Here is a 23,464-nt window from a genome sequence, read left to right on the forward strand (position 1 = left end):
AAATGGATGCTAAATTAGCTTATAAATCTGCATTTGTGTTTCTTCAGTCTACCTATGTCATCTCGTGTGGAAATAGTTTTGTTTAGTATTATTAGCAGATTAGCAAGACCCATTACTCCCACTTATTCATTCATTCAGTCGTATTTATTGAGCGCTTACTGTGTGCAGAGCACTGTACTAAGCACTTGGGAAGTACAAGTTGGCAACATATAGAGATGGTCCCTACCCAACAGTGGGCTCACAGTCTAGAAGGGGGAGACAGACAACAAAAAACATATTAACAAAATAAAATAAATAGAATAGTAAATATGTACAAGTAAAATAGAGTAATAAATCTGTACAAACATATATACAGGTGCTGTGGGGAGGGGAAGGAGGTTGGGCGGGGGGGAGGGGGAGAGGAATGGGGGGGGCTCAGTCTGGGAAGGCTTCCTGGAGGAGGTGAGCTCTCAGTAGGGCTTTGAAGGGAGGAAGAGAGCTAGCTTGGCGGATTTGCGGAGGGAGGGCATTCCAGGCCAGGGGGAGGACGTGGGCCGGGGGTCAACGGCGGGACAGACAAGAACGAGGCACAGTGAGGAGGTTAGCGGCAGAGGAGCGGAGGGTGCGGGCTGGACTGTAGAAGGAGAGAAGGGAGGTGAGGTAGGAGGGGGCAAGGTGATGGAGAGCCCTGAAGCCGCGTGAGGAGTTTTTGCCTGAAGCATAGGTTGATTGGTAGCCACTGGAGATTTTTGAGGAGGGGAGTAACGTGCCCAGAGCGTTTCTGCACAAAGATGATCCGGGCAGCAGCGTGAAGTGTAGATTGAAGTGGGGAGAGACAGGAGGGTGGGAGATCCAGAGAGGAGGCTGATGCAGTAATCCAGTCAGTGAGGTAGCTTTTATCATCTTCAGATATTTATCATCTTCAGAAAAAAAGAGTACTCATTCTAAGTTCTTGTCTCTCAGATAAACGATCTGTGCTCTCAGAAGACGCCCATTGAAATTTTATTTAATGAAGCCACAGAAAAATTTAGGAGCAATATAAAATCAATGTACTCAGTCCCGGTAGGTATCCTTTTCTTCTTAATGTAAATTTAGAGACTACGTTAGAAGAATAAGGGGCATTAACTGTATTTTCCTCTAGGGCATCTTAAGTCTTGTTCTTAAGAGTGTTTAGCCCTGTTGTCTCTATTACATATCTGTCTTTCTGTGGATCACTGCCACAGTCAGAGATAGAGAGACCGACAGGACCAGACACATGTTAAGCCAGAGGTAGAAGTGACTGCTGATGCCCGTGTTTGCCCTGCTTGGTGTTCTTGCCTTTTTCCGGCTCCGGTCTGTCCAGTTGACTATTTTGAGGCCAACTGTGTATTGTGGTGGTGTTCTTGATTTTTTGTTTTCTTGCTTGTTTTGGCTTTTACCCTGGTTTTCACAAGAAAGTAGAATAGAATCCTACAACCCTTACTTACTGAGCCACTCTTGAGTGTCTTATTCAAGAGGGCATTTGAAATGGGTAAGGGCACAGTGGTGTCTGTTGAGGTCTCAAAGCTGTTCTGTTCTAAGGACAAAAACTTCGCCCACTCCCTCTCCCCCAGTTGTCTCGCGGTGCGTGCCGTTTGGCACGGGGGACCAGGTGAGAGAGTGTGAATGGCTCAAGGCAAACCATCTCCACTACTATAAAAACAATTCAAGTGCATGTCCTTCTAGCAGTGGCACATGGACAGGGCCTATGTCCAATCTGTTTCTATTTTATCTGCCCCATCGTGGAGTACAGAGATTAGCGCATAGCAGGCGCTTAACAAAAACCACCGTTCTTCTTACCATTGATGTTTGAGCAATGTTTATCCTGAATGGCAAGGGACAAGAAAAGGGGTGCTACTAAATTTTCAGAGATGCAAGTGTGCCAGAGAGTCTCAGAGTCTCATGAGTCACACCCATGGATACAATCTTCAAACTGAGGGATACATCTACCGAGGTCTGAAAAGGAGGAAGTTTAGCCTCAATGTGTGCTTTTCACTTTTTTCCTTCCTCCCATTAGAATGGGAAAATTCACGTTGGCTATAAAGATCTGATGGAAAACTACCAGATTGTGGTGGATAACCTGGCTTTGGAGAAAGGAGAAAAGGATACAAACTTGGTCCTGAATATTTTCCAGTCCCTCCTTGATGAGTTCAGCAGAGGATACATAAAGAGAGATGATTCTGAACCACCAAAGGTATGACTAATCCTTAAGCAGCCAAATACTGGATGCTCTGCAAACAGTTGGCACTCAATAAATGCTGCTGCTGATGATATTTTCACCATCTCAAAGTCTTCCGGAAACCAGTTGGCTCCCACTGGACCTGTCCATTCCATTTCCCACTTCACACTCTCCATTTCAACTCAGCTTGTGGCTTTCTGGGACTCCCACACCCAGTCTTCCCTCCCTTCTCTCCTGTGTGATCTTGGATAAGTCACTTCACTTCTCCGTACCTCAGTTCCCTCATCTGTAAAATGGAGATTGAGACTGTGAGCCCCATATGAGACAGGGACTGTGTCCAGCCTGATTAGCTTGTATAGCCCCCAGTGCTCAGAACAGTGCTTGACACATAGTGAGCACTTAACAAATACCATTATTATTATCATTTGTCACAGCACAGAGCCACCTCTCCACAAACCTTTTCCCATCCATTCTTTCGTGAGCTAGTATAATCGTATAAACAATTCCATCCACTTCCTTCACATAATTACTGTATCTATAAAATATATGTTGATTGTATCGGGTTTTTTTTTTTCCTATTCCATCTTCCTTATTAGACTGTAAGCTTCTGGAGGGCAGAGGCCATGAGTATTCCTTTACGTATACCCTTAACCTACCGTGTTAGTACCGTGTTATGAGCCCCAGGTGGGACAGACCATGTCCAATCTGATTAACTTGTATCTCCCCCAGCACTTAGAACAGGGCTTGACACATAGTAAGCGTTTAACAAATACCATAATAATAACAACGCACCCTGTGGATCCCTAATAAGTACTTGGTGGTCGTTCTGATTAGCCCCTGTTGTCTTATGTTAAGCAGCATGGAAGCAGCGTGGCTTAGTGGAAAGAGCACAGGCTTGGAGTTAGAGGTCATGGATTCAAATCCCAACTTCTCCAGTTGTCAGTTGTGTGACTTCGGGCAAGTCACTTAAGTTCTCTGTGCCTCAGTTCCCTCATCTGTAAAATGGGGATTAAGACTGTGAGCCTCCCGTGGGACAACCTGATCACCTTGTAACCTCCCCAGCGCTTAGAACAGTGCTTTGCACATAGTGAGCGCTTAATGCCATTATTATTATTATTATGTTAGTCATCTCTATTTTTATCAAAACATTACCTATCCTGATGATGATTCTGAAGTGGTAAGGAGGACCTGGGTTCTAAACCTGGCTCCGCCCCCTGCCTTCTGTATGACCTCGGGCAAGTCACTTAACTTCTCTGGGTCTCAGTTCCCTCATCTGTAAAATGAGCATTCAATACCTGTTCTCCCTCCTACTTAGACTGTGCTTGGCACGCAGTAAGCACTTAACAAGTACTACAATTATTAATTAGTAGTGGTACTAGTATTGGTGTATGAGGGAAATCTAGTGTATTCAACCGGTGGTGAGGACTGTCTGTATAAATCCCTGCCAATATTAAAATGTAAATTGGAAAAGATAACTGTAGGGACTCCTTCCTTGTTTTTGAAAAGAACTGCCATTTCAACAGTCACTGTCCAGCCTCCCCTGCCCTAAATGAGGACCTGCAGTGAAAGGGAATTTGGCAGAGAGTAGTGTAAAATTTTCAAATTGTTGGAGTTCAGCACAAGAATATCTCCTTTTTGTTCCTTCACAGCAAAGCAAGGCTCAGAAGAAAAAGAGAAAACAAGACCGCGCAGTGAGTACAGTATTCTGCCCAAAAATGGAATGATGATTAAATTTGTCTCCTTACGAAAGAAGGCTATCCTAAAGCCTCTCCTGTAAGCTCGTTTTGGGCTGGGAATGTGTCTACCAACTCATATTGTACTCTCCCAAGTGCTTAGTACAGTGCTCTGCACACAGAGCACGTAGTAAATACAACTGATTGGTCGATAAAGGGCCTCATAATCATAAAATCCTAGAGCCAGGTGGTGGGCGGCGAAAATAGTTACCTGCCCTGATCCTCTCTTGAAATTTGAACAGGGCTCAGTCATGGTATGTTTTCTTTCCATTCATTCCATATTGGACCTTATCTACTAGCCACTTAGCTACTTATAACTAAACTTGAAATTCTGGGAAATTTGGCTTCTGGATACCACTGAGCACTGAGGGCTGAGATTGTGTCTACCAACTCTAGTGTATTTTTAGTCTCCCAAATGCCTTAGTTCAGTGCTCTGTCCACAGAAAGCACTCAATAAAAATATCACTGATTGATTCAAACTGTGGAATACCTCGGAGGGCCCCAGAGATTCACGAAGGACCTGCAGCCACCTCGGAGGGGCTGCTCTTGGATAGGCCAGTCCCCCCTCTCCCACTCTCCCACCCCCATTCCAAGTCAATTCTAGAAAAGCCTCCCTGGAAAAGTAGTGGAGGGCTACACAAAACCTATCTCCTCTTCCTGCTGGAAGTGCCCTGATATGATTGGGATTCTCAGAGAGGCTCTGGAAGTGTCCCTTCCCCTGGGAGTTCCCTGGAATGGGCAGAGCTGACTCAACCTGGAGTCAACCCAGAGTTCTGGCTGGGGGAATCCCAAAGTTGATGATGTTGGTACTAAGAGAGCTAGGAGCAGAGTTTGAGGGAGGGAGGGAGCGAGCAAAGGAAGGAGAGAGACTGAAAATTGACTCATTTCACTTCTTAGGAGGGGCTGTGTCCCGGTCTTTTAAGTTCTTGAGAAGTTACTTCATTGATAAATTTAGCAGTTGGGTTTGTTTTCAGGGAGGGGAGGGAGACTAAATCAATTTCTCACTTTTTATTGACTATTTCAGATTCAGGAACACAATGGGCATGTGTTCACAAGTTACCAGGTGAGCATCCCACAGTCTTGCGAGCACTGCCTTTCTTTCATCTGGCCCATGGACAAAGCTCTCCTTTGCAATGGTAAGTTGTAATTTGATTTTCACTCCTTTTAAAGTGGTTCCTTCAAAATGCATGCTAGAGAAGCCTGAGGTTCCAAAGGAGGTGTGTTCTCTCTCTCTGTCTCTCTCTCTCTCTCTCTCTCTCTCTCTCTCACACACACACACACACATACACACACACACACACACACACACACAAAATTACAATTGTTCCTTGAACTTCCTTTCTATACTTTATATTATTTAAATCATACACACCAAACAGACCAGATGTAACTGGATTGGATGGGCCAGTTCCCTCTCTCCCACTCTCCCACCCCCATTGCATGTCAATTATAGAAAAGCCTCCCTGGAAAAGTAGTGGAGGGCTACACAAAACCCATCTCCTCTTCCTGCTGGAAGTGGCCTGATATGATTGGGATTCTCAGAGAGGCTCTGGAAGTGTCCCTTCCCCTGGGAGTTCCCTGGAATGGGAGTAACATGTTGTAACAGTTTTTTCAAGTAACATGTTGTAGTGTCCTTTAAAAAGCAAAAAGACAAATTAGGGTGGGATCCTGTGGAGTCTGAAGAAATTCTGAAAAGGAACTGTGTGCTCTTCATAAATATATTTTGGCTGATTGACTCAATCTTTGAAGTAAAATTTCAAGATTCTCTGAAATGTAGCTTTGCTCCAGGGTGTTGTAACTCAAATGTTCCAAATGCCTTGGCGTGACAGATGTGTTGGACATTAATTCTCTCATTTTAACAGGGATCTCAGCCAGAGGGTTACTAATGATTGGTTTTGATACTTTTTGCAATCTCCACCAGAACAGCCTTAACTAAAAGCAGTCAATCAGTAGTATGTATTAAGCGCTTACTCCATGCAAAGTGCTGTACTAAGCGCTTGGGAGAGAACAGTATAACAGACTTGGTAGGCACGTTCCCTGCCCACAATGAGCTTTCAGTCTAGAGGGGAAGACAGGCATTCATATGAATAAATAAATTATGGGTATGTACATAAGTGCTGTAAATAAAGTGTATCTCTTTCCTGGTTAGAGGGAAGATCGAGAGATGTCTTTTCTGCTTACCTGTGAGCGAGCTAGAAAGGGCATTTCATCACCAGTCTTTTTTTTCCATGAATGAACAAACCAAGCAGCAAAAGTTGGCTGCATATCAGAAAAAGAACTGGTGTGAAGAATTTTAATCACTGAGTTTCTGCTGTTCCCCATGTTCTGTAGTTTGCAAGATGGCCTGCCATAAGAAATGCGTTTCCAAAATTCAGAGCTTTTGTTCATCCTCTTGTGGAAAGAAGGTGAGCGCTGTTCTGTGTATGGGGAATGGGCAGTGGCACCTGGGGGCATCATGGGAGCCCGGTTTGGTCTTGATGTTATGTTCTGAAACTACTGCAGACTGTGGACCGCCCCAAAAAGTGGTTATTACATTCCATCCGCTGAAACCACTTGTTCGGCAACAACAGCCGAGACAAGCACTGGGGTTCTAGAGGCTGTGCGTCTGTACATTTTGTGGTGTGACACCTCTTTTTGGTTTCCAGAGTGAGCCTGGTGCCGAGCTCCGACACTTTGGGGTATGTGTGAGCTCCCTGACGAATGACAAGGTTTCAGTCCCTGTGGTTCTAGAGAAGCTTCTTGAGCACGTGGAAATGCACGGTTTATACACGGAAGGGATCTATCGCAAGTCAGGGGCAGCCAACCGAATGAGGGAACTCAAGCAGTCCCTCCAGTCAGGTATGATAAACTGCTAAATCCGGAGTTAAGCTGTCTGGCAGCTCATCTGTTACTTAATTCCTTCCTTCTCACCCCCCTGACATTGAGCCCTCAGGCTAGAGACTGCTTCAGTATTCAAGCCATCATCACTGTTTTGTAAGAGAGCAAGATAGCACAGATCCTATTTCCCTTTGACCCAGAAGAACAGTCCTTTACTCTTAAGTACCCTCCTGTATCTGCATCATCTCTTGGACATGAGATGTTACTTGAATCTTCTTTCTTTGTGTGTGTTTGTCCCTTTCCCCCTCCAGATGTAAATTGCTCCTGTTTCACAGCAAATCTCTCTGTCTTTCTCTCAGATCCCAATTCGGTCAAGCTGGAGAATTATCCCATTCATGCCATCACAGGGGTTTTGAAGCTGTGGCTGAGAGAGTTGCCAGAGCCCCTCATGACATTTGCTCAGTATAATGACTTTCTCAAAGCAGTGGGTGAGTGTCTCTCTGAGATTGTTCTAATAATCAATCAATCAATCGTATTGAGTGCTTACTTTGTGCAGAGCACTGTACTAAGTGCTTGGGAAGTACAAGTTGGCAACATATAGAGACGGTCCCTACCCAACAGTGGGCTCACAGTCTAGAAGGGGGAGACAGAGAACAAAACCAAACATATTAACAAAATAAAATAAGTAGAATAGACATGTACAAGTAAAATAAATAGAGTAATAAATATGTACAAACTTATATACATATATACAGGTGCTGTGGAGAAGGTAAGGAGGTAAGGTGTGGGGGGGATGGAGAGGGGAAGGAGGGGTCTCAGTCTGGGAAGGCCTCCTGGAGGAGGTGAGCTCTCAGTAGGGCCTTGAAGGGAGGAAGAGAGCTAGCTTGGCGGATGGACAGAGGGAGGGCATTCCAGGCCAGGGGGATGACGTGGGCCAGGGGTCGACGGCGGGACAGGTGAGAACGAGGTACGGTGAGGAGATTAGCGGCAGAGGAGCGGAGGGTGCGGGCTGGGCTGTAGAAGGAGAGAAGGGAGGTGAGGTAGGAGGGGGCGAGGTGATGGAGAGCCTTGAAGCCGAGGGTGAGGAGTTTCTGCTCCTAGCACTCCTAACGCTAGCAGTGTGTCTGCTCTTTCCAGCTTGTAACCAAGCCGCAGATTCTGAGTCCCTCAAGCTCATGAGAGCGACTTCTCTCAGTTGTCACGAGAGAGCAAGACTCGGTGTACTCTTGGCCTCCTTATCTCATGCCTTTTCTCTGTGCAGAATTGCCCGCGAAGCAGGAGCAGCTCACGGCTATATACACTGTACTCGACCAGCTTCCCGAAGCCAATCACTTAAGCCTGGAGCGGCTTATCTTTCACCTTGTCAAGCAAGTTATCCCTCTCATGTTTTATCTGACAATTAAATGTCCCTTCTAGGAAAGTGTTCCATTTTCCCAGAACAGTAGATCTCGTGGTGGTCAGGAATTTAGTTGGAAGACAGCTGGGATTCCTCTTGGGAAATTTCCTGACAGAGGCAAGTTTTGGGTCGTATACCCATTATGCTTGAGTGGGAGAGAATTCAAGTCCAAAACATCACCCACTTGGACATTCCAGGCAGCAGCTTGGAGGGGTGGCTGTGCTGTGAGGGTACTATCAATCAATCAATCAGTCGTATGTATTGAGCGCTTACTGTGTGCAGAGCACTGTACTAAGCGCTTGGGAAGTACAAGTTGGCAACATATAGAGACGGTCCCTACCCAACAGTGGGCTCACAGTCTAGAAGACGGACTTCCAGGCCAATGCCCTCGTCATAATAATAATAATGGTATTTATTAAGCGCTTACCATGTGCCAGGCACTGTTCTAAGCCTGGGGTAGATACAAGATAATTGGGTCAGACATAGTCTCTGTTCCACACGGGGCTCACAGTCTTCATCCCCATTTTAAAGATGAGGGAACTGAGGCACAGAGAAGTTAAGTGACTTGCCCAAGGTCAAAGGGCAGACAAGTGGTGGATCCGGGATTAGAACCCGTGACCTTCTGACTCCCAGGCCTGGGCTCTGTCCACTAGGCCAGGCTGCTTCTCAGGGGCATTAAGACCACGAACAGAGGTCAGAGCGACAGAAGAACACTAGCCCTTAAACCACTGGAAATCGCATTCCATGCATGGAGTTGGAGGAAACATGTCAATTGGGCGGGATCCTGGAAACTGCTGGAGGGGAGAGGAAAAACTATCAATCCAGCCAAGTCTTGGGGAACCATTCAGTCGGTTGAAAGGGCCAGTGTTTTCATTGTGAGAAGCAACGTGGCTAAGCGGAAAGAGCACGGGCTTGGGAGTCAGAGGTCGTGGGTTCTAATCCTGGCTCCGCCACTTGTCAGCCGTGTGACTTTGGGCAAGTCACTTCTCTGCACTTCAGTTACCTCATCTGGAAAATGGGGATTAAGACTGTGAGCCCCACATGTGACAATCTGATAACCTTGTATCTACCCCAGTGCTTAGAACAGTGCTTGGCACATAGTAAGCGCTTAACAAATACCATCATCATTATTATTATTGCGGGTCTTTTGTTGCTTTTTCAGAAACATTTAAGAAACAAGTATTTTCTGTACTTATACTGGACTTTTTATTCCTGTTTAAAGTACTTTCCCCAAGTCACCACACCTGTGAATTCTTTCATGAAGATTTGTACTTGCTCTCTGTGTAGTGGATTAATTTTCTTTGTAATTGGTCCCCAAATTTATGCTACAGAGTGGCCGAAATCGAAGAGGTGAATAGGATGTCTCCCAGTGCTTTGGCCATTGTCTTTGCGCCGTGTCTCTTGCGCTGCCCTGATAATTCTGATCCCTTGACCAGCATGAAGGATGTCCTAAAGACAACTACGTGAGTCTCAACCATTTTATTGTTGAATTCATTAGATCGTAATGGCTAATTCCAAAGCTATGGATTCCTGGATATGGGAGGGTGTCCACATGGGCACAACAAGCCGGTCACTCTTCTGGTAGTCTGGCCATCGCTTACCATTTTGGCCCTGGTACTTTGTGGGCTGGCTGCTTGAAGCAGTGATGAGTCTAAAGTTGAAACTTTAGACAGCGACATAACTGTCACATCCTCTTAGCAACTAGCAGTCAGTAACCTGTTAGCTTCTCTAAAGCACCCATCATTTGAATATAAATGCAGCATAAGAAATTTGGACCCAGGAGAGTGTGCAGCTCAGTCTCTCTTGATCTACCTTGATTGTCACCAGTTCCTCTTCAGGCTACAAAGGCAGGCATATTGTTAAAGGAGCATGGCTTTTCACTTGCTGTAGTGCTGTGGCAATCTACCTCAAGGTTCCCATGTGGTTTCGGGAGGCAGAGGTGGTAGTTTTTCTCACTAGCACCACTGCCCACTAGATTGTAAGCTCTTTGAGGGCAGGACTCGGGTCTTCCAACTCAATCAGTTGGATTTACTGAGTGCTTACTATGTGCGGAGCACTGTACTAACCAGTTGGGAGAATACAGACTAACAGAGTTGGTAAACACCTAACCTGTGTAGACACCTAACCTGCTTACAGTCTAGAGGGGGAGACAGACAGTAATATAAATGAAGTATGGAGGAGCACATAAGTTCTGTGGGGCTGAGGGACGAGTGAATAAAGGATGCAGAGACAGCCTAGTGCAAGGGCGACACAGAAGGGAGTGGGAGAAGAGGAAAATGAGGGGTTAGTTGGGGAAGGCCTCTCGGAGGAGATGTGTTTTTAATAAGGCTCTGAAGGTGGGGAGTGAGTGTCAGATAGGAAGAGGGAGGGAGTTCCAGGCCAGAGGCAGGATGTAGATGAGGGGTCGGTGGTGAAATAGGCAAAACTCTGAGGTACAGCGAGTCGTTTGGCATTGGAGGAGCAAAGGGTATGGATTGGGGGGTAGTAGGAAATTAGGCAAGTCACTTCAATCAATCAATCAATCGTATTTATTGAGCGCTTACTTTGTGCAGAGCACTGTACTAAGCGCTTGGGAAGTACAAGTTGGCAACATATAAAGACAGTCCCTACCCAACGGTGGGCTTACAGTCTAAAAGGGGGAGACAGAGAACAAAACCAAACATACTAACAAAATAAAATAAATAGAATAGATAGGTACAAGTAAAATAAATAAATAAATAGAGTAATAAATATGCACAAACATATATACATATATACAGGTGCTGTGGGGAAGGGAAGGAGGTAAGATGGGGGGATGGAGAGGGGGACGAGGGGGAGAGGAAGGAAGAGGTTCAGTCTGGGAAGGCCTCCTGGAGGAGGTGAGCTCTCAGTAGGGCCTTGAAGGGAGGAAGAGAGCTAGCTTGGCGGATGGGCAGAGGGAGGGCATTCCAGGCCTGGGGGATGACATGGGCCGGGGGTCGATGGCGGGACAGGCGAGAACGAGGTACAGTGAGGAGATTAGCGGCAGAGGAGCAGAGGGTGCGGGCTGGGCTGTAGAAGGAGAGAAGGGAGGTGAGGTAGGAGGGGGCGAGGTGATGGAGAGCCTTGAAGCCGAGGGTGAGGAGTTTCTGCCTGATGCGCAGATCGATTGGTAGCCACTGGAGATTTCTGAGGAGGGGAGTAAAATGCCCAGAGCGTTTCTGGACAAAGACAATCCGGGCAGAAGCATGAAGTATGGATTGAAGTGGGGAGAGACACGAGGATGGGAGATCAGAGAGAAGGCTGATGCAGTAGTCCAGATGGGATAGGATGAGAGCTTGAACGAGCAGGGTAGCAGTATGGATGGAGAGGAAAGGGCAGATCTTGGCAATGTTGTGGAGCTGAGACCGGCAGGGTTTGGTGACAGCTTGGATATGAGGGGTGAATGAGAGAGCGGAGTCGAGGATGACACCAAGGTTGCGGGCTTGTGAGACAGGAAGGATGGTAGTGCCGTCAACAGAGATGGGAAAGTCAGGGAGAGGGCAGGGTTTGGGAGGGAAGACAAGGAGTTCAGTCTTGGACATGTTGAGTTTTAGGTGGCAGGCAGACATCCAGATGGAGATGTCCTGAAGGCAGGAGGAGATACGAGCCTGGAGAGACGGGGAGAGAGCAGGGGCAGAGATGTAGATCTGGGTGTCGTCAGCGTAGAGATGATAGTTGAAGCCGTGGGAGTGAATGAGGTCACCAAGGGAGTGAGTGTAGATCGAGAACAGAAGGGGATCAAGCACTGAACCCCCACAGTAAGGGGATGGGAGGGGGAGGAGGAGCCTGCGAAAGAGACTGAGAATGAACGACTGGAGAGATGAGGAGAACCAGGAGAGGACGGAGTCTGTGAAGCCAAGGTCAGATAGCGTGTTGAGGAGAAGGGGGTGGTCCACAGTGACTTCACTTCACAGAGACGTCACTTCTCTGTGCCTCAGTTACCTCATCTGTAAAATGGGGATTAAGAGTGTGAGCCCCCTGTGGGACAACCTGATCACCTTGTAACCTCCCCAGTGCTTAGAACAGTGCTTTGTACATAGTAAGCGCTTAATAAATGCCATCATTATTATTATTATTATTATTATTATTATTATGAGGAGACAAGGTGAATGAGTGCTTTAAAGCCTTTAGTAAGACATTTCTGTTTGTTGCAGAGGTCGATGGGCAACCACTGGAGGTTCTTAAGGAGCGGGGAAACACTGACTGAACAGTTTTGTAGAAAATGATCCGGGCAGCAGGGTGAAGTATGGATTGGAGTAGGGAGAGACAGGAAGCAGGGAGGTCGGCAGGGAGGTCAGCATGGAGGCTGATACGATAATCAAGGCGGGATACGATAAGCACTTGTTTTAACGTGGTAGTAGTTTGGATGGATCAATCAGTAGTATCGAGTGCTCACTGTGTACAGAGCACTGTTCTAATACTTGGCGGGTACAGTATAACAGAGTTGGTAGAAACGTTCCCTGCCCACAGCGAGCTTACAGTTGAGAGGGGGAGACAGACTTTAGTATAAATAAATTACAGATATGTACATAAGTTTTGTAGGGGTGAATTAAGGGTGCAAATCCAAGTAAAAGGGTGATGTAGAAGGGAGAGGAAAGGGTGGATTTTATCAATGTCGTCAAGGTAGAACCAGCAGAATTTGGTGGCACATTGAATATGTGGGTTGAGTGAGAGAGAGGAGTCGAGGACACGCCAAGGTTCCGGGCTTGTGAGACTGGGAGGATGCTGGTGCTCTCTGCAGTGATGGGAAAGTCAGGAAACTCCATTGTATTGTCCCCTCCCGCTCTGCACAGGGTAAACGCTCAGTAAGTACCACTGACGAATTGCCCTACTGGTCTTCCCTCTCCTGCCCCACAAAGGCTAATAGCCCCACAAAGGTCAATAGCTAGGTAGGTGAGGAGGGCAGAGGCAGGGTGGTGAACCTGGGGCACCTGCCCCTTCTGCCTGAAGAATTGGGTCTCTTTCTGGAAAGTGCTGAAATGAAAACCGTTGCCAAATTTCCTGCAGGTGTGTAGAGATGATAATCAAGGAGCAGTTGAGAAAGTACAAAATAAAAATGGAAGAAATTAACCAACTAGAAGCGGCAGAGACCATTGCGTTCCGCAGACTGTCATTTCTTAAGCAGAATACAGTAAGTATCCAAAATAACAAAGCGTCTTGTATTTTGAGGGATTTGGGTTTTCTGAAAAACTTGGAGTTTGGAGCCTTGCAGCTTTTTTCTCTCAGTTGGACATGAGTTATTCACATGAACATATGATGAGACAAAGAGATGGAGCCGTTGGTTTCAGGGGGACCTGTCCTGCAGTTCCACTGTTTATTCCTTTTACACTCAAGAGGATGGTTGCTGAAAGCTAGCTAGTGATGACTTGCTGATGTTGGGGCCCAGAGTTCACTTGGATTCAAAGACTCAGAGACTTCTGCGAGGAAGTTATGATTGGAGGGCACAGGGCAAGTTATGTGAGGTGGTCTCCAGGCTAAATGAGAGGTAATGAAAAACTGAACAGTGTGAATGATGAAAGAAATATTCCAGAACTGGCTAGGTGTCACCCCGGGGGGAGTTGACCTCAGATTAAATCAGTCCTGCCCTGGTATTGACCAACAAAGCAGAAAATTGAGGAAATTACCCAGAGTTCTCTGCTTCACCCCTCCAGTGGAGACGATTTAAAATGGAGCTAAGGAAATATTCAACCCACATATTCAATCTGTTACCAAAACCTGTCCGTTCTGCCTTCATGACATGGCTAAAATCCGCCTTTTCCTCTCCAAAACTGCTACTGTGCTGATCTGTATCCTGCCTTGACTACTGCATCTGCCTCCTTGCTGACCTTCCTGCCTCCTTTCTCTTCCCGTTCTAGTCGAAACTTCACTCTGCTGCCCGTATCATTTTTCTAAAATACCAATTCAGTCCACATCTCTCCACTCCTCAAGAACCTCCAGTGGTTGCCCATCCACCGCCACGTCAAACAGAAACTCCATACCATTGGCCTTAAAGCAGTCAGCTCACCCGCTCCTACGTTTACCTTCATTGTTGTTTACCTCTGATTTCCTTCTACGATCTAGCTAGTTCATTTCTCTAACGCAACTTTCTCAGTGTTCCTCGGGCTCATCTATCTCGCCACTGACCCCTCACCCATGTCCTGCCTCTCATCTGGTACTCCCTCCCCCTCCATATATGACAGATCACCACTCTCCCCACCATCAAAACTCTCCTAAAATCCATTTCCTCCAAGTGGCCTCCCCCATTTAAGCTCGCTCTTTCCCTGCTCTCTCTCCCATCTGTCTCGCCTATGCACTTGGATCTGTACCCTTTAGTCACTTGATGTTCACGCCACCCTCAGCCCAGCATTTATGTACGTAGCTGGAATTTATTCATATTAATGTATGTCTTCCCCCTAGACTGTAAGCTCCTTGCAGGCAGGGAACGGATCCACTGATTCTGTTGTATTTTACTCTCCCAAGCAGGCACACATTAAGCACTCAGTAAATACCACTGATTATGCTCCACGCATCTAGTGAGACCGTCATATCCCTCATGCATTACTTTCTTTTACAGCCACATGCAAGTGGAAACTATATTTAAATTGAGTGCATCAGTCAATTTATTGATCACTTTGTGTGTGTGTGTGTGTGTGTGTGTGTGCGCGCGCGCAGGGCACTGTACTAAGCACTTGAGAGAGGACCACACAACAATATAATGGCACATTCCCTGCCCACAACAAGCTTACAGTCTAGAGGCATGTCTGTAAATGTTAACACCCTGTACTTGTACTCAAAATACATGTTCAGTCTATCACTGGGGATTTTTAGCCGCAGGCAGCTAAGGCACATCTTCACTGGCACATCGAATTAATATTTAGCTAATGCCATCAAATCTCAGTTTTTCATTCACTGAAAATTCACAGGTCCAAGCCTACAAACATTTTTTAAACCTTGTTTTCCCCTGCTTGCTTGTAAGTGTAGAGAGGTGATGGTGTGGGACGGGAAGATATCACCAGATGAAGTAAATATAACAAAGCCAACGTTCTTCCTCTGCTCCAGCATGCAGAAATGGGTTGATGTTTTTGTTTTGGGGGTTGTTTTTTAATGAAGTAATGAAATTTCTGCTATTTGGAGAAAAAACCTCCAAGTTACCTTGTATGTTTGATATAGTCAACCTGGTCTTCATCTCTTCCTAGCAGTGGCCTCTAAAACTGGGGTTTTCTTCTCCCTATGAGGGGGTGCTGGTATGTACAAAACTTGGTGGATTCATATAATGCATGATTCTTTCTGACCGCATGATCTGGGTTTTTATGGCTTCTTATCAGTTCTTTGGTTTGCAGCTTTCAATTGTGGTCCAGCTTGATTTAACTGAAAGTGCATGCCTCATTGCAGTGGCGTTCCCCACTGGCTTCTGCTTTTGGAGATGCTAAACTGCAACAACACACAGAAAGAAAATTCTTCTTGCTGGTTCAGAGTCATACAAACTGGCCACTGATGGAGTTCAGCCAGTCGATTTGGCTAGATTTCAAATTATTTTCAGAGAAATTGGCCTAGGAAGTCCCTCTTGCATATGAACTAACACCCATTTAGCTTTGTCCGGTAGTCTTTCCATGCATCACAACTAACCCTAACTCGCCTAGTTGGAAAGATGTCCCCTTACAACTGCCTTCTCGGTTCCAGAGCAAAAGCCCGAAGATCAAGGCAAATGACAGCAGCTTAGCCAACCTAGGGATTCTCCAGGAGGAGCAATTAGATGCAGATGATGATCGGGAGAAAGAGATTCTGATTGAACATATTCAATCAATAAAGGAAGAAAAGTAAGTTTGCTTGTGGTTGCCTAGCGGCTGGGGCATGCTTCTCCTACTTCCTCCCCTTCTGAGGACTTGCTCCTCAGTGCAGTGGTCAACTTGAAACACCTGATGATCAAATTAGGGCCGCTGTCACACCGTTCCTCCTTTGGTGCCCCCGTGAGAGGCAGATTTAGTGGACTGGGGAGGTCACTGGTCTGATCCAGTTGGGCATTTATGTTCTTAAATTGGCTTGGCATCGATCCCAGGTTGGCCTCTAGCAGTATGTGTTTGTGGTCGTGTTTCTTTCTTCATCTGGGTTTCCTAAATTCCGCTGTGCTCTCTTGCTTCAGGGAAGACATAGCCTATCGACTACCTGAGCTAGATCAGCGGGGCTCCGACGAAGAAAATCCAGATTCAGAGACATCAGTCAGCACCGAGAGCCTTTTGGACGAACGAAGCGGGCGGGTGGACACGGAAGGTCAGTATTAAGGTAGTGTGCACTTTTTGTTTTTTACTTTCTCAAATACCACTGATCAATTTTATTTGTTTTCTTCAGATTATTAGCGACACCTCTGTAAAGGGCAAATGACTTGGCAGTAATAGGTCTATCTACTGCCTATAAACACAGGTGGTAATTGATGTATCTTTCTTTGAAAAGGGACTGCCTCACCTGGACTTCCCTGTCGTGGTATCCCCACTAAGGATATCCCCGAAACAGCCAACAGATCCCATCCGTCGATTCTTCCAAGCCGCCATCCGGATTCTTCTTCTGTGAAAAAAAGAGCAACTTCAATGACGGTTAGAATGAAGATTCCCCGGAGGACTCCAATAATGCCTACATCTAACATCAAACTCCCTTATGGCATGCTGACCAATGTCCAGAGAAGAACTTCGGCTGGTGAGGAGGCTGTGGTCCTCGTGAAACGAAGAGATCAGCCTGCCCGGCGAACGGATCCGATCCATTCCGTGTATATTGCAGCGGGGGCTGAAGCGGTCCCAGCTCAGGAGCCCTTGAACGAATACGGCCTGACTGCAGAGACAAAGCGGAGGTATTCGGACCCTCCCATTTACTTACTCGGCCCGCAGTGAGCAAGTCAAGATGGATTGAGTTGGGATCAGATGGCCAGGCTTCATTGTGATTGCGAATTGACTGAGTGTAAACCTTTGAAGAATGCAAACTCCGGGGTGGGGGGGAGGGGCCGGGGGGGGAGAGCGGTGTGTATGTATATGTGTGCGTGTATGGATAGGAAAACAAAATGTGGTAGGTGTCCTTCTGAAGAGAAAACACCGAGCGAAAGTCTGTCCAACTAGATCACCGGCCTCGATCTTTTGGAAGTTTGCCCTATAAGGCACTGTTTGTCACAAATAGTAGTCTGCTATCGGAGAAGTACTAAATTAAAAGCTGCAGAGTTTTTATAGGTATTAAATCTGCTTTGGTCGCAAGAGAAAATGCCCATTCAAATGAGTCTGCCAACTCCAAGCTAGATTAGGTGCTGTTTCAGCTGCTGTGCCTTTCATATTTGCTTACAGAGAGCTATGATAGGACCAAAATCAAGTTGAGATCTCTCTGCCAATGTCTCCTTAGTCTTCACTTTTGTATGTTTTTATGATAACTCTTTCTTTGTATGTGGTTTACATAATTTTTTAATGTAACGCCTTAATGAAAGACCAAATTATATATATTATATATATATAAAAACTTTTATATTAACATAATGCATCTTCCTTTAAATATATGCTTGAGTTCACTTGATGAGAATTGTGGCCGCTGATTTAATAATGATGGTATTTATTAAGTGCTTATTAGGTGCCCAAAGCATTTTTTTTCCAAGTTGTTGGGAAATCCATGACTTCAGTAACCAAACATCATGGAAAATATGTCCTTGTGAAAATAGCAGGGAGAGTAACTGAATTTAATCAACATTGACACTGATCGATGAACTCAGCAAGCAACATATAATACTTGGTTATGTGAGATGAGAGATCTCTATCACCATCGCGGAGTCTTTTGAAGTGACAGTACTGTCTATAACATCACCTACTTCTTCTGCCCTCTCCCAAGCACTTAGTACAGTGCTCTGCGCTCAGTAAATACAATGGATTGATTCATCGATTGAATTCACTGACGGGGGGAGGGTGGTACAAAAGGAGGATGTTAATAGCTTTGAATCTGCCTCTGGGCCCAAAGAAGGTGAAATCAGAGGTCTAAGATGCATTTCTCTCTGCTACTAGTTCATCAGATAAGGAGGCCCTTCTTCACTGTTGCTACCCTCTTCTATCATTTTAGTCACTCTTCTCTAGACCTGCTTCTGTTTTTGCACGTCTTTTTTTTAAACGGGCAGCAATCAAAACTGATGAAGGTCTGACCGATTGAAAGAGTAGCAGAAGGATAACTTCCCACCCTTGCATATCATACTCCTGTGAATTCCTCCTGGTTCCATGGTAGTGTAATGTAGAATGGCATTAGTTGCTCATGATCAACTCTGAGCCCCAGGTCCTTTTTATGCTGTTATAATAACCATACAGACATTCCTCCTACAGTATAAAGTAGTAGCGTTCCTGCCAACTTTCCCCCAAGGACTTCCAAAAAAGTCATTCTGTTAACCACTGCTTCAGTGAGGAATAAAGGTTCATGGGGAAGATAGTTCAAAAACAATTGAAAGAGTACATGGCTTCTTTCACACACAGTGAAATCCAGGAAGGATGTGGGGAACAAAAGAGTTTGTTTCAAGCAGTCTGCATAGTCTTGCTACTTCTGTGCAATGAGGCACTGAGAATCAATTTGCAACAGCTTAAAAATCATTTTCCAGTAAACAATGGTAATGCTGCAATTGATTCCCTGTGCAATGCTAATGAGCAGATATATATTGCCACAGCAAGCTTTTGATCCTGCTCGAAGCAAACATTTGAAACAATCGTTCCTTCAGAGCCGCATCATGTTAGAATCAATTCACAGCCGTACTGTGGCACGAGTCTTCTATTTTTTCCATTGTGTTCTTCCAGTTTTGTGTTGTAAAAATGTCACAATCTGGTAGGAATACTTGTACCTTGTATTTGTATGGCACTTTTTATTTTTCTAAAGCACTTTCACTTCAATTATCTCGTTTTCTCCTTACTATATCCTTGTGAGGTAGTGGGAGGTTGGGTATTGTTATCCACATTTTGTAGATAAGGAAACCAAGACCCAGAGGAGTTCAGTGAGTTGCCTGAGGTGACACAGTAGGCCAGTGTCAGGACTGGAACCCAGATTTCCCACTCTCCGGTCTGTACATTTTTCAATAGACCTCTGATATCTCCTCCTAATTGCGTTTGTGCTAGGGTTTTTGTCCCCAGTTGCATTAGCTTGTGTTTTTCCCTATTGACTTGAATATTGTAAGACCACTCTTTTCCATTTAAGTGCAGTTAGCATGTTATTCCTGTTTCTGAAAGTGCTACTACACTGACCAACAGAGTATCATCTGCACATCTGAAGAAGGTACCCTCAGACCCTTGGTTCAGGTCTTCAGTATTGTAGCAACAACAACTTTAGAACAGTTTTCTTGGGGATCACTAGCCAACCACATTGTTCTTGCTAGGCCAGTCGTCCATCCAAGGAGCTTGCCTCAGTTAAGTGCCACTGTGCCTCATGTGCGTATGTGTACTCAGTGAATGAGTCCCTTTGCAAAGTAAGTAAATTTCCTGTCATATGCACACATTTATCGGACACACTTCTGATAGTGAATAGTAGAGGCATTTGGCATTTTGAGTTCCACAGTGTGAAATCTCTGCGGTGCAAATGAGAGTCAGAAGTTCTCTCGGGTTGTAGAGTTCGATATCACAAGAGGGAAATCTTCAACCAAACATCATTCGAGCAGTTCGTTGTCATTCTATGTGTTCTGTGCCTCTTGATTTGTGGCAGACTGTTGAACGGAAAAGCAAGTTGCAGCTAAGAACCATCGTGACTATTGTAAAACCTAAATCGTTTTTGCTTTCAACAGAGCAAAGTTTAGGAAAGCGAGGCCTGGAGAGGAAAGGGGTCCATGGAAATCATAAGGAGAAATGTTCCCCATTTTTTCCTTGTTTAATCCCAGATGCCCTTAGAGAAAGAATTGCCTCCCACTCTCTGCAATCCTGAAGCAGTTCTCTGGGACGCACGTCCTTCTGAAAAAGGTCGAGAAGCCAGCCTTCTACCCCTTTCTCCTTCCTGTACCAATGTCACAGTATTACTACAATGCCAAGACCTGAAATTGAGAGCCTCTATATAAGATTTCTGTGACATGCTGGAGCACCGGAGGCTGTGTGACCCACTCCCCTGAGACGTCACCCCCCCACCCCAACACAACTTGATATGTCTGCTTGTTGCCACTCTGGACACTTAAGCAGTAAATCTGTTCTCTTCCAGCAAATGCTGCAGCCTATTTTTAATAAATTCTAATTTGCATGCTTTGCTTATAATGTGCGTTCTATTCATTCAGTGCCAAAACACACACCAGCCTCATGTTTTAACATGATTGGGGTCCAAGAGAAGGTTATGGCGAAGGGATACCAATCTAGGTAAATGGTTAGGGTTGCCAGACATTCCGGATATGCAGGATGGTTCCTTGTTTCCTGGGCTGGTCCCATTTTCCCAGAAACGGTTGGGGAGGGACACACAGTTGTACTTCAAGTGAAACAAATCTCACTCTTAGCAAAACCAGGGTGCAGGCGATGCCAGACTACAGCAAGTCAGTGTCTGTGTTCAATAAACTGAAATTTGGCAAAACTACAGAAGTGCACTTTTCTAACACATGCCCCAGTAGTGGATGGGTGGGTGATAGGAGGATCAGTGATGCCAAAACCAGATTATATCCTCATCAACAACCTTTACTGGGTGCAGATCACTGTACTAGGGATGTGAGGACACAAGATATCAAATCAGTCAATGATATTTATTGAGCGCTTACTTTGTGCAGGGCATTGCGCTAAGCACCTGGGAGAGTACGATACAACAGAGTCTGTGGACGTGTTCCCTGCCCACAAGGTGCTCACAGTTTGAGGGAGACAGACATTAGGGACATGTAAATAAATGCTGTGGGAGGAGGGTGGGGTGAATATCAAGTGCCTTAAGGGAATAGGTCTAAGTACATGGGTGATGCAGAAAGAGGAAGTAGGGGAAAAGAAGGCTGAGTCAGAGAAGGCCTCTTGGAGGAGATGTGATTTTAATAAAGCTTTGAAGATGGGGGAGTAGTGGTTTGTCGGATATGGAGGGGGAGAGAGTTGTGAGCAAGGGGTCAGCGACAAGACAGACGATAGAAGTAAAAGAGGTAGCCCTGCCTTTGAGGAGCTTATAGGTATGTTTAAGTGGGGAAGTCTTCACTGAGGAGGTGAGAGTTCAGCAGTGGGGGTGGTGGGGCTGTGATCTGAGGAAGCAGGATGGTTTCTGATATATTGGGAGCCCTGGGCAATGCTCCTCTAGTGCTAACCTCACTGTGCCTCCGTCTCGCCTGTCTCGCCGCCGATCCCTGACTCACATCCTGCCTCTGGCCCGGAATGCCTTCCCTCCTCAAATACGATAGATAGTTACTCTCCCCGCCTTCAAAGCCTTATTGAAAGCACATCTCCTCCAAGAGGCCTTCCTAGACTAAGCCCCACTTTTCTTCATCTCCCACTCCCTTCTTCGTCATCCTGACTTGCTCCCTTTGCTCTTCCCCTGCCTCCCAGCCCCATAGATGTATGTACATGTCTGTAACTTTATCTGTATTAATGTCTGTCTCCCTCCCTCTAGAGCGTAAGCTCGTTGTGGACAGGGAATGTCACTGTGTTCTCATATGGTACTTTCCCAAGTGCTTAGTACAGTGCCCTGCACACCGTAAGCTCTCAATCAACACGACTGAATGAAGAAAGAAAAGAAACAGAAAGCAGGGCTTTTAGGTCTGCGGTGACTAGCCAGTAGGTAACCTTGACATATCAAAAAATTCCCAATTTTGAAAAGGTAACTGGGCACCCTTGTAGTAGTAGTAGTAGTCATGGCGTTAAGTACTTAGGAAAGTACAACAAAAGCAAAAGACATGTTCCCTGCCCACAAGGAGCTTACACCCTAATGGGGTAGACAAAAGTATTTTTGTAAGTGGAATTAGAATGGAATATACCTATATATTTAAATGCTGAGGGTGAGTATAAAGACATACATAAATGCTAGCTGTGGCTATTTGGTTTATATGACCTAGAATGTTAGGAATTTGTTGGGGAAGGCTTATTGGAGAAAATGGGGATTTTGGAGGACTTGCAGATCTGGTGAATGTGGGGGTGTGGGGAGTTCCAGGCTGGGGGGACAGTGACACCGAGGCAGGTGAGAAGAGCAGGTTACAGTTAGGCTTGGGAGAAGCAGAGTATGATGGTGAATAGAAAGGAGATGTGTAAATAGAGCTAGTGGAAGGTCTTGAAACCACTGATAGGGAGTTTGTCTTTGATGTGGAGAGAAATAGGCGCCCACTGTTGGGTAGGGACTGTCTCTATATGTTGCCAACTTGTGCTTCCCAAGCGCTTAGTACAGTGCTCTGCACACAGTAAGCGCTCAAATACGATTGAATGGAAGGTTTGGAGAAAAGAGCAGCATGGCCTAGTGGATAAAGCACAGGCCTGGGAGTCAGAAGGATCTGGGTTCTAATTCCAGCTCCGCCGCTTGTCTGCTGTGTGGCCTTGGGCAAGTCACTTCTCTGTGCCTCAGCCACCTCATCTGTCAAATGGGGATTAAGACTGAGTCACATGTGGGACAGGAACCGTGTCCAGCCTGATTAGCTTGTATCTACCCCAGTGCTTAGAAGAACGTTTGGCACTCAGTGCTTAACAAATACCATAATTATTATTATCTACCCCAGCACTTAGAACAGTGCTGGGCATATAATCAATCAATCAATCAATCAATCGTATTTATTGAGTAAGCACTTACTCAATATTGAGTATTTAATTTAATACTCAATTAAAATTGAGTATTTTATTTAATACTCAATATTGAGTATTTTTATAGTAAGCACTTAACAAATACCAGTAAAAAAGAGGAGATGTGTGCTGAGCAATGTTTCAGGAAGATGATGCCTCAACGTTCCCAGCACCATGAGCTCCAGAGAAGGGCTATGAGTGCTACTACATTGGAAGCAGCAGGAAGAATAAGAGTCAACAGTAGCTGCAGTTGACTGATGTTTCTGTTTCCTGGAGCAAAAAAATGGGGATCATGACAGACTTTAGGGTCTCTGGATCAATATGCTCTCTATATAATATTGTTACGCTGCTTAGCCTATGCAATGTAATATTATGGTGGCCACTAACCACTTGCCCAAATAACCACACAAGGAGATGCCCGGGACATCCCGTTGGGTAGGGATTGTCTATTAGTTGACGAATTGTACTTTCCAAGCACTTAATACAGTGCTCTGCACACAGTAAGTGCTCAGTAGATACGATTGAAGGAATGAATGAACATACCCTCCATTTCCCAGGCCACACAGCCTAACGTGATGATGTTGTGGGCACCATTCATTCATTCAATCGTATTTATTGAGCGCTTACTGTGTGCAGAGCACTGTACTAAGTGCTTGGGAAGTACAAGTTGGCAACA

General features: G+C 45.5%; 1 protein-coding gene across 13 annotated transcripts in view; it reads left to right on the forward strand.

Annotated features, from left to right (window-relative positions):
* Positions 1-17,076, forward strand: part of MYO9B (myosin IXB) — a 115,907-nt gene extending 98,831 nt beyond the window's left edge. For 7 of the 13 annotated variants that reach the window (XM_038773000.1, XM_038773005.1, XM_038772999.1 and 4 more), the window contains 14 exons: positions 943-1,041; positions 2,015-2,191; positions 3,826-3,867; positions 4,934-5,045; positions 6,241-6,314; positions 6,555-6,747; positions 7,086-7,214; positions 7,988-8,093; positions 9,454-9,585; positions 13,130-13,253; positions 15,298-15,345; positions 15,782-15,918; positions 16,242-16,369; positions 16,550-17,076. In XM_038773000.1, coding sequence (XP_038628928.1) covers positions 943-1,041; positions 2,015-2,191; positions 3,826-3,867; positions 4,934-5,045; positions 6,241-6,314; positions 6,555-6,747; positions 7,086-7,214; positions 7,988-8,093; positions 9,454-9,585; positions 13,130-13,253; positions 15,298-15,345; positions 15,782-15,918; positions 16,242-16,369; positions 16,550-16,980 — 1,932 coding nt within the window. In that variant the 3' untranslated portion in view covers positions 16,981-17,076. Of the gene's footprint in view, positions 1-942; positions 1,042-2,014; positions 2,192-3,825; positions 3,868-4,933; positions 5,046-6,240; positions 6,315-6,554; positions 6,748-7,085; positions 7,215-7,987; positions 8,094-9,453; positions 9,586-13,129; positions 13,254-15,297; positions 15,346-15,781; positions 15,919-16,241; positions 16,382-16,447; positions 16,528-16,549 lie in introns of those variants that run through there. The other 6 variants (XM_038773008.1, XM_038773010.1, XM_038773003.1 and 3 more) reach the window with 4 other exon arrangements.
* Positions 17,077-23,464: the final 6,388 nt, after the last annotated feature.

This window comes from Tachyglossus aculeatus, chromosome X1 (assembly GCF_015852505.1).
Source record: "Tachyglossus aculeatus isolate mTacAcu1 chromosome X1, mTacAcu1.pri, whole genome shotgun sequence".
NCBI classification, from domain to species: Eukaryota; Metazoa; Chordata; class Mammalia; order Monotremata; family Tachyglossidae; genus Tachyglossus; species Tachyglossus aculeatus.